The sequence below is a fragment of the Sitodiplosis mosellana genome, unplaced genomic scaffold (assembly GCF_009176505.1).
Source record: "Sitodiplosis mosellana isolate CC-2019 unplaced genomic scaffold, AAFC_SMos_1.0 Smas_scaffold_2, whole genome shotgun sequence".
In the NCBI taxonomy this organism is placed as follows: Eukaryota; Metazoa; Arthropoda; class Insecta; order Diptera; family Cecidomyiidae; genus Sitodiplosis; species Sitodiplosis mosellana.
Window position 1 is genome coordinate 6,785,130 of NW_022595245.1, and position 11,642 is coordinate 6,796,771.

General features: G+C 39.1%; 2 protein-coding genes across 36 annotated transcripts in view; one reads left to right on the forward strand and one right to left on the reverse strand.

Moving 5' to 3' along the window:
• Positions 1-7,759, forward strand: part of LOC129564881 (tyrosine-protein phosphatase non-receptor type 14) — a 17,632-nt gene extending 9,873 nt beyond the window's left edge. For 27 of the 35 annotated variants that reach the window (XM_055439108.1, XM_055439112.1, XM_055439109.1 and 24 more), the window contains 6 exons: positions 2,688-3,378; positions 3,682-4,316; positions 4,433-5,832; positions 5,916-6,471; positions 6,585-6,748; positions 6,851-7,759. In XM_055439108.1, coding sequence (XP_055295083.1) covers positions 2,688-3,378; positions 3,682-4,316; positions 4,433-5,832; positions 5,916-6,471; positions 6,585-6,748; positions 6,851-6,979 — 3,575 coding nt within the window. In that variant the 3' untranslated portion in view covers positions 6,980-7,759. Of the gene's footprint in view, positions 1-2,687; positions 3,379-3,681; positions 4,317-4,432; positions 5,833-5,915; positions 6,472-6,584 lie in introns of all 35 variants that reach the window. The other 8 variants (XM_055439089.1, XM_055439087.1, XM_055439085.1 and 5 more) reach the window with 1 other exon arrangement.
• Positions 7,760-9,501: 1,742 nt separating this feature from the next.
• On the reverse strand, positions 9,502-11,379 carry LOC129564883 (cyclin-K-like). The gene is made up of 2 exons (XM_055439124.1): positions 10,482-11,379; positions 9,502-10,288 (listed from the first exon to the last, which is right to left on the reverse strand). Exons 1-2 carry the CDS (start codon positions 11,181-11,183, stop codon positions 9,722-9,724), a joined length of 1,269 nt encoding a protein of 422 aa, XP_055295099.1. The 5' UTR covers positions 11,184-11,379; the 3' UTR covers positions 9,502-9,721.
• Positions 11,380-11,642: the final 263 nt, after the last annotated feature.

Genomic DNA, 11,642 nt, shown 5'->3' on the forward strand with positions numbered 1-11,642 from the left:
AGAGAGAGAGAGAGAGAGAGACGTTTGCACGAGATAGTGGATTTCACAATTCAATTAATCATGTGTCGGCCTCACTTGACGTGCCTGTGATCTGAAAATAGCACAAGCACTCATTACCGACTTCGATTTCATTCATTCATTTATTGAGGCGCGTGTATTTCTTTTTCTCTCCCTGTAGAAAGGGTGCAAAATTCAATTGGATCAGTTTAGCACCTCGTTTTTGGCATTTAACGCATAAGATTTCTTGTTTAGAAATCAACAAATACTACACAGCGGATTGTGAGCGCGACGACGACATTGCATTTATCAGACGGTGAAAGAAGAAGAAGATGATGAAAAATTGAAACAATGAGTATGTTTGTAATCGATAACAAGCATTGTTCACTCGGTTATTGGTCTTAATAAGTCGATTCGAATCGTTTTCTTCTTCTTCTTTCCTTTCCGTTGATAAATCAATTTGAAATTCAAAGACCTGAAACTAAACAGATAAACGAGCGCTAATTGCCATTTCACATGAAGTCGAAAACGCCCCATTTACTTCGCATTCGCTGTGCATTGTTTGCGGCGCGATGCACGCGCTTATTGTGCTATAGAGCGAATTTTGAAATTCATTTTGATGCGACTGTTTTGGCACTTTCCATGATTGATCTCGCCATACACGTTCACATTCATTTGGTTCGGCTTGATTTCAATTGATTCGATTTTCGGTTCAGAAATAATGAAAAAAAAGTAACATATTTTCGTTGACTTTCGAAATCATTGAAACAAGCCTGAGGAATCAATAAAAAATGCTGTTATCTGCGATAATGAGTTCCATTTTTCAACAATGTTGTTACGTTATAGTGGGCCCTGACGATCACGAACAAAAACAAACCACACAGTTGAAATGCGCACACGAACGGAAAAGAAATGATATCAAAAATGTCATATGATTTTCCAATTGTTTTGTATTCGCTCAAAATGGAAATGCGCGTATCTGTCGTCGCTTTTGTTTGCGATCGCCAATGGATTGCCGGTTTTTTCAGCATCGCATTCATGTAGCCAAAACAATGATGACGGCAATTTGGATACAAACATATCGCCACTTGAAGTGAAAACATAAATCAACACACTCTGAATAGGGCGAATATGAATGCAAAAAAAAGTAGCAACAGCAGCAGCAGTAACAATACCACACACTCACTCTAATCATACTTTTGTTTACATGCGAACTGTGAGCATTGGGTCGTGAGTAGTACCTTTGTGGGAACAAACGTCAACACAAACACACAGTCACACTAAACTGATTTTAATCATACCAGTCACAGTCATATAATCAACATACGTAGAAACTGAGTGAGCGAACAGGCGAATTGTGTGCGCCGCTCTCTCAATGAGAAAAAAAAGTGAGACTGACTGACTGTTGCTTTGTCGTTATGCATACGTATGTGTGGAATGGAACAAAAAAGAATCGTATTCAAAACGATCGGAGCCAGCGCAACTGCAGCTTCGTCGAATACATAAAAAGTTAGTCGATCTGTGACGCTCGTCTGAAGCACTGCTCAAAATATTACTTGTTTTCGTTCCGTACCTCGTTTGTGCGATTCGTGTTCCTCGCAAACTTTTCTACCACGGTCGTCGTGATGTCCAAAAACGGAAATCCATCAAATTTGCCGTGAAACAAACAAAGAAAATAAACAACAGCCGAATCAATTTGAAATAATTTCGTGTCATTTTCGACCATAGTGAATATCACGTAATTGAGGCTATTGTGGGACCAAAGAGAAGAAGCATTGAGATAATAAAGAAATAAAGAGGAAAATAAAACAGTGAGCTAATTATGTGAATATCTTTTTACAACCTGTTGCACAAAAATCACCCATTCGATTACCGTTCGGCAATTTTGGTCGATTTAACGAAACGTGAACAAGGCTAAACGAAACCAAAAAAAATTGAAAAAGAAGAAATCAGTGAGTGAGAGAGCAATCCAAGTGAGAGAAGATCGTGTGCGTGTGCTTACTAAAATGTAATTCACATAAATTATAAAGAATTGGTAACTGTGCAATGATCTACTCTAACTTTAAAGCACGGCACCAGGATTCGCATTAAAAAAGGCATAAAATAATCACAAAAAGTCCGTTGCTGTTTTTTTTTCTACACTCATCAACTCAGGCCGTTTCGTTTTTCTCTCTCTTCAACACAAAGTGAATAACATTAACCTGTGTGCAAACGTGAATAATGTGTTGACAATGTAAAATACAGAGATTCGCCGTAAAGAATAGCACCGCAAAGAGAAATTCCTGTGGAATTTCTGATCAGAATTTTAAATCAAAAGCAAAATAACAAAACTTGTCTGTTCGTTGTGAATGAGCAATGACTCATAGTTAGTTAATGGCATCAAATTGTGTTAAAGTGGTTGCGAATAGTGATTCGATCGGAATTTATGAATGAAATACGCGCGAAAATTCCGAAGTACACAGACTCTCTATTTCTCTCTGTGTCTAGAGAAACAGCTGGATTTTTGTTTTAGATTGTATCAAATTTGATGACTGTTTTCAAACACGAACACAAACATACCCACACAACAACAATGATCTTAGAAAAAACGAAAAACTCTCTAAACAGCAACAGCAGCAACAACAACAACAATAAAAACACATCTAATACGGTGCAATTCGAATCGTTCGAATGTTTTTTTATTTCAACAGTTTTAGACACACCGACTACGGTCGATTGCACGCTCAGTTCGGAAAGCACTGGTTCGGAATGCTTGGAAAATGTGTGTCAGCGTTTATCGATAAATCAACCGGAATTTTTTGGACTACGCTATGTGGTCAAAGGCAGTGATACACAAATGCGATGGGTGGATTTGGATCGGCCGCTCAGTCGTCAATTGGAAAAGCATGCGGCCAGCCCGAAATTGTATTTGCGTATCATGTACTATGTCATTTCGGGTGTAACATTGATAACGGATGAGGTGACGCGAAATTACTATTTTCTGCAGCTAAAAAGTGATGTGGTTGATGGTCGCATATCGTGCGATCCACGGCAAGCTGTGGCCTTAGCAATGTACTGTCGACAGGCGCAGTATGATAGTTATCAAAGTGAACGACACACGGTGGATTACTTGAAAACACTGCTTCCATTTCCAAAAGCTATGATCGAAGCTGGTTTATTGGAAACACTCACCGAAGAGGTACTGCTACAACCAAATCCAGACATTCAAGGCCTAACACAGTCAGCAGCCGAGGCGCTATTCATCACAGCGTGTCAAAACCTTGATGGATATGGTCAGGAACGATTTAATGCTAAAAATGACTCGAACCACATGGTGTCGCTCGGTATCACTGTGGCCGGGATTGTGGTCACTACCATGGATGGATCATACACATTTTATCCGTAAGTTGTTGTTTTCATGAACAAATATTGAAACTTTTTTTTTTTTTAAACAACTTCTCATTTTCTTCGACTCTTTACTTTTGTCTTTGTGGAGAGTTTTCAATGAAAAATCGATTTTGTTGTGAAAGTGAAAATCGGTTCCGATGCACAAACAAAAACAAAACAAAGCCGATTTAATTGGAAATAAATGCTTAAAACTCATTTAATTGACATGAAACAGAACGAACAAAATTGAGTTGATTATGACAATTTAATTATTTCTCTTTTTTTCTTCATCTTCTTCTATTTTTCCTGCTGTTTCAGGTGGCACGAAATCAGTAATGTAGTAAATCACAAGCGCATTTTCAACATTGAATGCACCGAGGCGCAGAAAAGTGTCGGGTTTTCACTGCAAGACGCCGACACTGGTCGCTACTTTTGGAAATTGTGCGTGCTGCAGCACACTTTCTTCATGAAATACGAACAAAACCAAGAGCATCCAAATGTTGAACACAATGTCAATCTCTTCCAAAATGTGCCAGAAGACCTAAACGAAAGTCGTGATAATTTATTCGAACAATCTTCAAATATTTATGCATCGGATTCGCATATACCCGCATCGTTAATGTATCAATCACACCAGCAACTGCACCCACATCAAACGGAATCAATTGTTTCGTCGAACATGTCATTAGCAGCTAGTCAACAACAATTGCGTAGTGCCTATGAACAGGGTTGTACGCCGGTGCCGAATGACTACACACATCGCAATAGCAATTGGCAATTGGTTGGCTCCAATCAATCGCTGAACAATGGACGAACACAGAGCACATCCTGTTTGGATTTGAGCAATAACAATATTCAGGTGGAACGAGAGCGAGAGCGATTGAAAGCATTTTTGCCCGGTTATCGACCAGCTCCAGACTACGAAACAGCCGTTCAGCAAAAGTATCGATCAAGTGAGTGAAACTTTCATTTTTTTTTTAAATTCGAAAACCGTTCAAAAACTTTGCGAATCATTTTCGATGATTTTTTTCTTCAGAAATTCGTACTAAACCCATGCAACTCTTTTCAGACACACACATCAATTCGTATTCGGGAAGTCAGCCGGATGTGCATCAAGCGACCGCAATCACGGATGCAATCTTTGGCCATCAGCTACAACAAAAATATCCCGATGTCACACAAACAACCAACCCAATTTATCAGCAACATTTTGCCGATCCAAATTTCATGGGCGTCGATGGTTTATCACATCAATTGCAAATAATGCGCTTGAATAAACCACCTCCACCATATCACACAAACCGATTCAGTTCCACATCGACACCGGACTTGGCATCGCATCAATTGCTTGGCTATCGTGGTGCGTATGGTTCGAGTCCGGATTTGGTTTCGACGCGTACATTCATGAATCAACCGCCACAGTTTATGTCACAGCAACAAGTTTATCCGGTGTCAACGACTCAATCGCAAACATTCCGCTATAGATATGCTCAAAACATTGTACCTCATGGCACATACGAGAATTTGAACTATATCGATGGCCACACAAAGACGAACCTTTTGTCACAAAAGCTACAGAATGGATATCGGAATGGATCACCGTTGACGAACGGTGGCTTGATCAAACAGCACAATGGATCAATTGAACCGATCTACGAGAACATTCCGTTGCCGTGGCAAAGCGAAAATAGTCAAGCGGAAATGCGCGAACGAGCTTCAAGTATTCAATCAGCACCGGGTGTGATGCGCTTCAAAACGCAACCACACTTGAGCCAACAGTTTTTGAACGAAACAAAAAACAGTAATTTTGCCGTTTCGAACACAAGTCTGACGACAATAAACGATTTGAAGAACAATAATTTGGCGGAGCATTCAGTGCTATCGAAAAGTACATCGAATCCAATCGATAAACACCATCACAAATTTGCACACAACCAAGATTCGATTGACGGTCGAACCGGCAACAATGGAACTGTGATCGCAATCAATTCGAATTCTACATTCGAACCAAAAGTGGAAATTATTCAGCCACCAAAGCAATTCCAACAAGCGGAAAAACCCGTGCATAAAACGCGTATTGAAATCACGGCCGCACACGATGAGTCAACAACGACGAATAACATGCATGATGCAAGCAATCGATCGCTATCAAATGTTCTAGAAACGTCACAGAGTTCAACGTTTACAAATCAAACGGCCACAACGACTGATTCCGGTGTAAGCATGGAACAGAAGGAGAAGAAGAAACGACGTTGGGTTTTCTTTGGCAGCAGCCACAGTACCAAAACCAATTCAAACGAAAAGCACAAGAGTGCAACACTTGGCCGGGAAAAGGATAAGGAGAAAGACAAGAACAAAGCATCGAAATCGAAGACGATTTCACGCGACGAACAAACATTGAAGCATCGATGGTCAACGGGCCTACCGAAACTTCAACCGTTAGCTGCTACGATCAGTAAAGAGAAATTGGTATGTTCTTGGGTTGCATTCATTGTTTTCGAAATTGCCTCTTTTCATTTTTTTTTAATGTTGAATTATCTTCCATTCGACAGTCACAAATCTTGGAAGAGAAGCTTCACGATACGAAAATGTTTATGGAATTCGAATCGATACCAAAGCGAAAAGAGGGAGCTCGCTATGATTGTGCATTGCATGAGGAGAATCGAATGAAAAACTTCGATCCGAATTTCCTGCCATACGACGACAATCGCGTTCGAATCACACCGAGCACTGGAAATCGCCTGGGCTATGTCAATGCGTCACACATCCAAGTCACAGTTGGCAAAAAGCAACGGTTCTACATCGTTTCACAGTCGCCACACAACACACAAACGCTGCACCTATTTTGGCAGTGCGTTTGGGAAGCTGATGTGTACTTGATCGTCCAGTTGTCGGAGGAGATCAATTACATACCAGCCACAAGTGAAAAGTGCCTGGATTATGGTCAGTATCAAGTGTTCCAGGAGTTTTCGCAGAACACTGGTCGATGCGTAACATCCAAATTCCGACTGTATCACACACAATCGCGACGGTATCGATCCGTTTGGCATCTGAAATATAACGATTGGGCTGAGCAAAATTGTCCGCCGGACGTAGAACACTTTTTAGGTGAGAACACGTTTGAATATTTGGAAAAGTTGAAGGCAACGAGGATTTCCATTGGAATCGTTCAATAATTCATGCACACTAACTAACTAACTTGCTATGACTTATAATTGCAGATTTTCTAAAAGAATTGAATTCGGTTCGTTTGGCTTCGGTAAACGAAGTACCACCTGGTCACAATACAAATCCTCCTGTATTGATTCATTGCAGCGAAGGTGGAGGTCGAGCTGGAGTTACATTATCCTCTGACTTGCTCCTATACACTTTAGATCACAACCAGGTATGTACGGTGTACGTTGTACACAATGTCAAATCAAATCATCATTCTAAATCCGTTTGCCTATTTTTAATCCTTTGTTTACGCTCTTTTTTAACTACACAGGATTTGGATATACCCCGCGTTGTTGGTCAACTCCGTCAGCAACGAGATAACATCATTCCGTCATTAGCTCAATACAAATTCATTTACTCATTGCTAATACATTCGTTGAAACAAACACGACTCATCTAATATCATTTGTTTTTTGTTTTTTTTTGCTATTTCGTCAAAAACTGGAAAAAAACAACTCATTGTGTATATATACAGAAATCAAAATCGTGATAAACGTTTCATGATCATTTCATTTTCTTTTTTGCGTATTCGAATCGATTTATTTTACACTTTGTTCAGACACTCAAGTATTTCTTTATTCGACTGAAAACAAAACTTATGTATTTTATTTTTTTTCTAGAATTTTTTTACATGCTCTATTGTACAATGAACAAAGAACTTTATGTATTGAAAATAGTGAAGAACAACGTCTTTGTCCAAATAATTATGTATTCATTATTAGTAGAAATTCAGTGTCGTATGTTAGGAGGAGATGTTTTGAATTAAGAGAGAATGTTTAATGAAATTTCGATTTATAAAAGAGAAAGTTAACATGAGATTCGTTTTTGTTTATTAAGTTGCAATTTATCACCATTAAATGAGAGCCTACAAGAGTATTTTTTGTTAAATCGACTGCGAAATTTTCTAGAATAAGAAAAAAATATTTTTTCTTTTCGGTATTCATGGAATAGAAGATTAAATTATTTCGAATACAAAGAATGCCTTATGTGAGCTGTAAAATTAAAATGATTGCAACCCGGGCACTTTGCAACCGTGGTTGTGCGTATTTGTTTTATTCGAAATGTGACTTAAAAGCAATCTATTGTGCCTTGTATTGTTATCATATCAGCGTCAACCATCTGCCTATTAATTAAATATGGAAATAAATGAAAACAAAAACACCATCAATCATATATATCATTCGTTGAAGTTTGATTTTTGACCATTCCAATAGGTTTTGTGGTCACCTACACCATATGATGAAAAGATTTAAGGTTTGTTTGTTCGTTGACATTGCTGAAACAAGTCGAACTGCTAAATAGTTGACCCAAAGATTCATGAATGTTTTAGAGTAGTGAAATGAAAGATAAGAAGTTTGGGTTTAATTTTTATTTGGAACTCTTTCGTATTGTTCATTATTAGTCTGGGAAACTGTGATTGACTATGACTGTATATGAGATTTGGCTGCCAAAACCAGTGAATAAAAAGCAAAATGGAAATTTGAATGGTCTATGAATTGTGTATGATGACTCGATGTCGTCGATTGAAAAGTTGAAATGTTTTTTGATTCCTGATTCAGTATTGAAACGCCCTTAAAAAGAATATCGACGTCAAAGTGGTGCCTGGTCACGTTGTGATCGTCTGTCTGTCCGCCTAATTAATTAAAAACGAAAACCAAATTGATTTCGTTAAAATATGAATAGAGTAGTACACAATAGATATGATCGTTTGTCCCATCGAGAAAACTACACTTTCCGCCGAATAAAATTGGATGTAAAAATCTACTTACATTCTCTTGGTGGTAATTTTCATTTTCCGGAGCTCCGCTCTACGTCGTTTGTTCTCTTCCTTCAGACGAATTAATTCTTGTTGTGCTTGTTGCAATCGCGCCAACAGTGCAACGTATCTCGAATACAGCATTGCAAATTCGCCATCCCCCAAATTGGAAGCCATTCCTGCAGCATGACTATCGCGTGGAGCCATTTTCGATTGTTTATTCAGTACACTTCACTTCTTGCTTTTGATCGGCTTGAAAATGAGGATTTGACTGTGAAATTTGCAATGAACGTTCACTTGAAGAAATTACTGTTGTAAAAACACTTTCCAACTGTACAAATTTGTTTGATGAATTTATCTTGGTTGCCGATCTATCGATTCTGAATGTCGACTCACTCGCACCGTGTACAACCAGCAGCCGTCACACATACAAAGCCGCACGAAAATGTCATAAATGTCATATCCCAAAGTCAATACAAACCCAGTCGAATCTGATTACTCAAGCATAATTTCAACAATGTCGATTCCACTAAGGAACTGCGCTCATTTTGTGAGTTTGTTTTGATTTTTCTTCTTCTCGTTCTTCCTCTAAGCAAACAGAAACGTCTGTGTGCAACAGCATAATTAAAAGTCTGTCAATAGATGAGAGCACAAGGCACAGATTCGTATGAATATATGTTGACCGCTGCGAGTTCTTTCGTAAGCAATCAATGACAGATAGCTGAGGATATATGCTGAGCATAGGAACTCAGCAAGCTGAGATTGGTACATTTAGATTTTGTGACTTCCCTGCCATGCAAATTTATGTGATAAGATGAATTTATGACAGAAAATTTCATGGAAAGCATCGAAAAATGTGTACCAGATTCATCTTATCACATGAATTTGCATGGCAGGGAAGTCACAAAATCTTAATGTACCAATCTCAGCTTGCTGAGTTCCTATGCACAGCATATATCCTCAGCTATCTGTCATTAACTGTTCGTAAGCGATAACAGTAAAATTATCTCTTTTCTTGAAATTGATTCTTATATTTTTTCGCTGACCGAAATTCGATCCACAAAGATGCTAAACTTACCGCTGGACCGCTTGACAGCACATACAAATCAAGTATCAAATGACTCAAGAAGTATTCAAACCTTTCAAAACATTAAAATCTGTGAGTATTTTTTGCTTCCAACAACGATTTATTGAAAGAAATGAATGTGATCATTGTTTGCAATTTAAAAACATCAGTTCAATGCTTCGTTTAAAATTAGTAACCTCAAATAGAAAAAAAAATTCGAATTTTCAATGTGTGGCCGAATAAGAAAACGGAATACTATTCAGTAAACATTACATTATTGGTCTGTTGTGGCATTGAGATCGTGTTCGATTCGAATGTTTTCACGTTGGACCATGGTAATAGTTTCTAGAGCCGGATGGAGGTGGAGGTGGTTGATAATAAGCTGCAGCTGGATTCGATTGTTGAAATTGTTGCATGGTGGCCGGTTGAATTGATGGTGGCATTGATGCCTGAGCATACTGATTTGGTGCTGCATACATGTTATTTTGCGGATGCATCGCTGGTGCGGCAGGCATCTGACCCGCAGTGACATTGTGGTATTGTTGTTGCGCGTATATTGATCCGTACGACGACGCATATGAATAATGGACATTTTCGTTCGTTGTGATCAATTTCGGAATCGGTTGATTATCCAATGAACTGTCAACCGTTTGTACTGGAGCTACTACCGCCGGAGTAACGACTGGTTTAGCGGTGGGCTGTGTCTGTGTTTGTGTCTGTGTCTGCGTCTGTGTCGGTGCCTGTAATGGTACTGTATTTGGGGATTGTTTTTTGATAACTGGAGAACTCGGAATGCGTTTCGTAGTTGGTGGACTTGCTTTACTCGCAGGTAATTGAGGCGGACTCTCAGCACCTGTTGGATTTGGTTGCTGATACAAATCAAGTACCTGAAATTAATAGAGAAATTAGTTTAAGTAAACGATTGAAAGTATGTTCTGCAGCTGTTGTCTCATTTTGCACAAATTCAACACAGATTTCGTTCCAACGAAACCACACTGAATTTGAGAAATAGTTAAAATGAGCTCGCCAAGTCTAAATGGGTGATTTGGGCCAAATTCATTCATTCAATAGAATACTCACTTGATGGCAAATATCTTCCAGTATTTCCATTGTAATGTCAGCAACAAACATGTCCCACCATCGCAAATGGTTTGGTCGTCGTCCATCCCAGTCGTCAACAATGAATTTACTCAATTTGCTAGCCAAGTGAATCATTGCCACTGCTATGATCTCTGGTTCCCATTGCAGGCAAACCGTTGTACTCAATGAATCGTTCACGAAATTCCATGCCATTTGTACCATTTTCTGTAGTTTTGATTTGTCACCCTTCAAGCACTTGGCGTATCTCAGTAGAAAATTGTACGGATGCTCGACTTGAAGGTCAAATTTAATTGTTTGTAGCAAAATTCGTTCCAGTGTCATCACTTCTTCCTTCGGATCATCACCGAATGACTTGAATTTGTTATCCTGAAGCAGTGTGCGTGCTGTTTTTATAATATCCATGCACTTTTTGGGTGTCTCTTCGACTTTCCCTGCTAAAAAGAGGCAACAGCATGCTGTTACGTATCGTGGAAATGTTTTGAACGAGTGAAACATGTAGAAACGGTGAAAATACACAACGCCAGTTGCAACTGTGTTATGGCCCAATCCCATGGCCGTGCCACATTGCATGATGAATCGCGCGCCTTCTTTTCGATACCGTCGCTCGGTTTCGTAATCCAGCCCTTCACGGATCGACACTGTGCCTCGCAAATCTTTTTTATCATAATACCAACACGGCATTTTGGTTTGTACTCAGAAATATTCCTTGTATCAACTAATACACCATTTACGTGGACACACAAACACTCCGAACTCAATCCGATTCCAATTTGACACAATTATTCGCTATCGAAGTCGTTCGTTTTGTTTATCTTTACTCATTCTCTTGAGGTACTCGAGAAAAAATCTGTGTTAAACGTGACCACTTTGCTCAATTCAACACCGTTCGTTCTCCAAGCGAAGTGATGGTTTGACAGATGCTATTAAACAATTCTTTTTTTGACGTTTAACGCGACACCAACACAATGGCTGGTTCAGTACCATGAAGCTGTCAAATGTACACGATTCAAACGTTCAATTCCGATCGAAACGTTCACTTTTGCATTTCGATTTGTGTGTGCATCATTTGGAAAGTTGGTTTGAGTCAAATCGAAAGCATCCCCACGAACCGAGCTCAGTCCGAATAATCAGTTCAGCATA